Source organism: Nilaparvata lugens, chromosome X (assembly GCF_014356525.2).
Source record: "Nilaparvata lugens isolate BPH chromosome X, ASM1435652v1, whole genome shotgun sequence".
Classification (NCBI taxonomy): Eukaryota; Metazoa; Arthropoda; class Insecta; order Hemiptera; family Delphacidae; genus Nilaparvata; species Nilaparvata lugens.
The window spans coordinates 42,330,562-42,335,412 of record NC_052518.1 but is presented as its reverse complement, the minus strand read 5'-3'; the positions used below and the strand labels follow the sequence as shown (position 1 = coordinate 42,335,412).

The following is a 4,851-nucleotide window of genomic DNA, read 5'->3' as shown; positions in this document are numbered from 1 at the left end:
AAAAACGGGAGGATTAATTTCAGCGGAACACAGAAAGTGAATGTATTATCCGTTAGCTCATATCCTGCTCTGTCAAAACCAGCCAAGTGATATGTGTTTTTATCGAGAGTATTTTTCACCAATATAGCTTTAATTGTGGATGTTAATCCAATCAATCTTGATTTAGAAATTTGCTGACCTGCTAATTCATATCGTATTTCGTCAAAAAGGTTACCGATTACGTTACTGCTTAATTTATACCCTGCTGCAACTGGTGTATCGGCTGGGTCTTTTCCCGGTTTTGTACAGTTAACTGTTCCCTCAATCAATATGAATGATTTACAAGGTAAAGAATAGACATCTAAAGAATTTATGCCAATACGTGCCTCGTCAGAGTTTTTTATTTCCTGTCCCGAATAAACTGTATGAGTGTGAAATTGGAATTTAGTAATATCATTATAAAACTGAAGGTCTGTCTCCACATCCAGTATTTCACTAATTGCCGCCGCTCCCCCGCCTAACATGTCGCCAATCGACTATAAAACCCAACTTTTCTAATATTCTCGCGCTTTTAGCCGACAAAGCACGTTTGTTTTTAGGTGTTGTCGCTATCGCGTTCCTTTCTCTAATGACTTGATTGGTCTTATTCGAACGTGGGTTGAAAATAAGATAACCCATTACTTTTCACGTATGTGCAACCTAATTGTAATTGTATCTCCACGGAAATCAATAAACGATCCGTTCTGGTCCGTTACCTTTACATTAATAGTTTGAATTCGATGCGTATTCAAAGGTACATAAATAATCGGTGATGGTACTTCGTTTATTAAATAACCGCTAGGAACCTTTGGTAAAAATTCGTAGATTATATGTTTTTGTTTTCCCTCAGAGTAACTGCCGCAAGCTAAATTACACTCAACAAGAATACTGTCAACGCTTGTTATGTTAACCAAATGTTTGGAATAATGCCATTTATTTGGCTGCAAAACAACATTATCAAAACCAAGTATCTTAGCAATCGAATCAGAACGTGTTAAATCAATGGCTTTATCAGAATGAATTTCAATCTTCATAGTATTTACGTTTGCACGTATAATAAGTTTATTCTTCTTGTCATCAATATTCAATTTATTCTTTAAAGATTTTATAATATCCTCAACTTCATATGCACCAGTATCCAACTCGATTAATCTATCACCATATTTGAAGCTGGAATTTGTTCCTTTGTTAATGTTTGCAATACTATTGTAACTGGAAAAATTAATCAATCCAATTTCCCATTCACGATTTTTATCCAATTCTATAACTTCTTGTAAATGTTCATAGAGATCACTTGTGTTAGATCGTAATGTAATAACCACCATCTTGTGTGTTCACCACAATCACTTAATTACAACTGATTTGCAAGAAACAATAATGTAAGATGACCACAAAAATCGCTATTTAATGGTTGCATATGCTCTACATTATAAAATATATTTACTCCATTTTCTTTTTTCCAATATTTGTCCAATTCGTATGGAGGTTGTAAATTTCCAATTGGATCAAAATACCAAACATTAGAACCAATTTTCTTATATGCTACCCAGTGTGTACCATCCTCGCTTTCCCTTGCTAAATTCACAATGGCATTCTCGTTTTTTAGAATTTTTTTGGGTAATGCATCTAGCATATATATACCTCTTAACCGAATCTGTAATAATTTCGACCAATCAATCAAATCATAATTACTCAATTCTCCTTCAATATTCATGTCTTCTTCTTCTTCTTCTTCTTCCTACTCTTCTTCGCTGTTGTTCTACGTTTCTTAACTTGAGGGAATAAACTCACTCCATATGATGCTGGCGGGGGTGGGGCTAGAAGTCTACCACCACTTTTAGGAAAAGGCTTCAAAAAATATCCTTTTCCTGCAATATGCTTTTTCAACTGAGCTATAGCTTTGCGTCTAATATCGTTACTATAACTTCTCCTCTCCCCCTTCTTCTTCTTCTTCTTTCTCAAAGTCCCACCAAATGCCGCTTTAGCTTTCATAACGTTTGTAACAAGATAGCTAAGTGCTTTCTCGGCAAGAGGTGTTTGAGGATTTTTGAAAATGTCCCATGCAGCGTTCGCTAGAGCCCTGTCAGCTACCGCTCGAGTTTTATTATCACTATTTTGAGTATAGGCTATATCGTGCGCCTTGCAAGCTTTATCTAACGAATTTATGCCTTGATCACCTCTCTTCAACCTTTCATTAACCTTGGTGCCCGGGCCACACCACTCGTATCCGGGAATATGATATTCTTCTCCAAGGTTATCAATTACCTTATTTAGAATAGTTGATGTTACATTACCTGCCAAACCTTTAAAAACTCTCGCCGCTGAACTCAAGATTCCTTTACCCCGTTTCCTCGAACTCTGCTTTTTTCTCAAACTCTGCTTTTTTCTCCTACATACCATTTTTCATTACCTTTCAACTCAATGGTTGAACATTAACTGAGGTTAATTAATTAATCAATACATCAACTTGATTTGGTTTAATGTTCAACCAATGAGTTGGAAGTGAATTCATATTTCTACATCTAATGCTATACTCTCAGATTGAAGTGATACATTGCTTGAATGATAAGAATATTATTTCAAATCTGAAAAGGTGAATGTGATTTGAAAAGGGAAGAAATGATGGCGGACCACCCACATCTGTGGGAGCACAAGAAGGAGGGGCGCGAGAAGCTGGCAGCGCTTGCCTGCACAGCTGTCTGCCTCTAGCGGTAACTCTACTGAGCATGCTCACAACAAACTATAAAAGACCTGCTCACCTTATTTAAATTATCATTCACAACAGAGCAGCTGAACCATTTCTTCTGTGTGATATTCATAACAAACTTATCAACAACAACAACAACAGGTAAGAATTGAAAACAATTTTTTATCAAATGTACACTTATTTTATTGAACTAGTCACATACATATATATATATATACAATTTGTTACACACAAGTGTCCAAATTGTATACAGATATAAAAATTGTTATGCTTTAACAATTTTTATATCTGTCCAATTTGGGCACTTATGCGTAACTACCAAAACATAATTTTTGCATGTTACATTAAATTCACGAATTTTTGCTGCATCAATGCAGGAAGCAAATCTTTGAGGTAGATACACCTCACATTTGCTTCCTGCATTGATGATTTTCAAAATTATCCGGCGTCCGTGCTGATTAGTGTGCTCCCTCGCGCTCACGATTCGGTAGGGGTGGTCCTCCTCCAACTCTCGTAAGGGGACCCACGGCTTGCTCACCGGTTTGTTGATAAGTTCAACAAACCCCATTTCAGCCTCCTTTATCAGGGGGACGAGGGAGGAGTCCTCCTGCTCCGGCATACGTTTCTGTTGAAAAATATTTGATTAGTGTCTTATTTGTTTCAGATCTCTACATCAGATTATCATCGAATTCTCTGCATAAAGTGAGTAATATCAGTTATTGAAATATCATTGTTGCATGATTGAATACTTTTAACAATATCTAAGCAGTTCAAATAATATTTCCTTAGCATCAATTCAGTTCGTAATTTCCTTTACATTCCAAGCACTTCAAATAACATTTATGTATGATTGAATACTTTTAACAATATCTAAGCAGTTCAAATAATATTTATGTATGATTGAATACTTTAAATAATATCTAAGCAGTTCAAATAATATTTCCTTAGCATCAATTCAGTTCGTAATTTCCTTTACATTCCAAGCACTTCAAATAACATTTATGTATGATTGAATACTTTAAATAATATCTAAGCAGTTCAAATAATATTTCCTTAGCATCAATTCAGTTCGTAATTTCCTTTACATTCCAAGCACTTCAAATAATATTTATGCATGATTGAATACTTCAAACGATAATATCTCATAATACCATTTCTAATCAGTTCGAGGAAATATTGCTTGCATTCTAATCAGTTCAAATAATATTCAGATCAAATAATATTCATATCAAATAATCAAAGACTCGTATGTGCACAGATTTTTTATCAATCACAGAAAAAAAAAATCTGTGCATACACAAGTTAATAATAATATTTGTTGAAACTAACCTTTGATTGAGGGAGCAGACTATCCTCTTCACCGCTCACTTCGCCCTCCTCAAACTCGAGTTTCCTCTTCGCTTGTCTCTCCCTAATATTGTTGGACAGCGTCGTCAGCACAGCACGGCGCGGAGCCCACGTAGCTGGCGGACGCAGGCGTTGCACGGGGCTGTCTCCAATCACCATCTCACCCCCTGGCGATGTCGAACGGTGTGGTGCAGTGGAGGCAGGAGCTGAGGCGGCCGCAGCTGAAGAGCTGGCGCAGCTCTCGGCAGCTCTGCGCTGCCAGTAGTTCAGGACCTGCTGCGAAGGCGGGCTGTCTGGGAGGATGAACGAGGGTGAACTCATCTCGTATGCTTACTCTCTGCTGTCTCTGATGTAAATGGTAATTTTCCTCTCATCGCACGTGTTTATATAGCATTCGTTTCTCTCTCTGTTCCAGACACGTGCGAGCGAGAGCGTGGCACAAGGCGAAAAAAATTCGAATTTCTCCCCAACAACAACACGTGCTCTCAGATCGTTATCAGATTGTAAGTATGCCACACACGATCATTTTTCGAAAAGCATCCATGTGTTAGAAGACGAAAAAAAAAAATCTCGTCTGGAACTTAGCATGAGACATTGCTATAAATCTCCAATAAAACCCATGATTCTAATTTCGTTAATCAATGTTAGATCCTTCAACATCAAAGTAAGAGCATCTCATTTTTCAAACATGAATCTTGTCAGCGTTTTCTATCATCAATATGACATTTTAATATTTTAACTGTAGCAAAGTTGTTGCATTTCATTTATTTACAATATTG

At 36.8% G+C, this 4,851-nt stretch overlaps 1 protein-coding gene across 1 annotated transcript; it reads right to left on the bottom strand.

The window, feature by feature from the left end:
- Positions 1–229: 229 nt before the first annotated feature.
- LOC111050201 lies at positions 230–4,839 on the bottom strand. The gene is made up of 3 exons (XM_039441936.1): positions 4,055–4,839; positions 3,069–3,350; positions 230–292 (listed from the first exon to the last, which is right to left on the bottom strand). The coding sequence occupies exons 1-3, from the start codon at positions 4,391–4,393 to the stop codon at positions 230–232; spliced, it is 684 nt and encodes a 227-aa protein (XP_039297870.1). The 5' UTR covers positions 4,394–4,839.
- Positions 4,840–4,851: the final 12 nt, after the last annotated feature.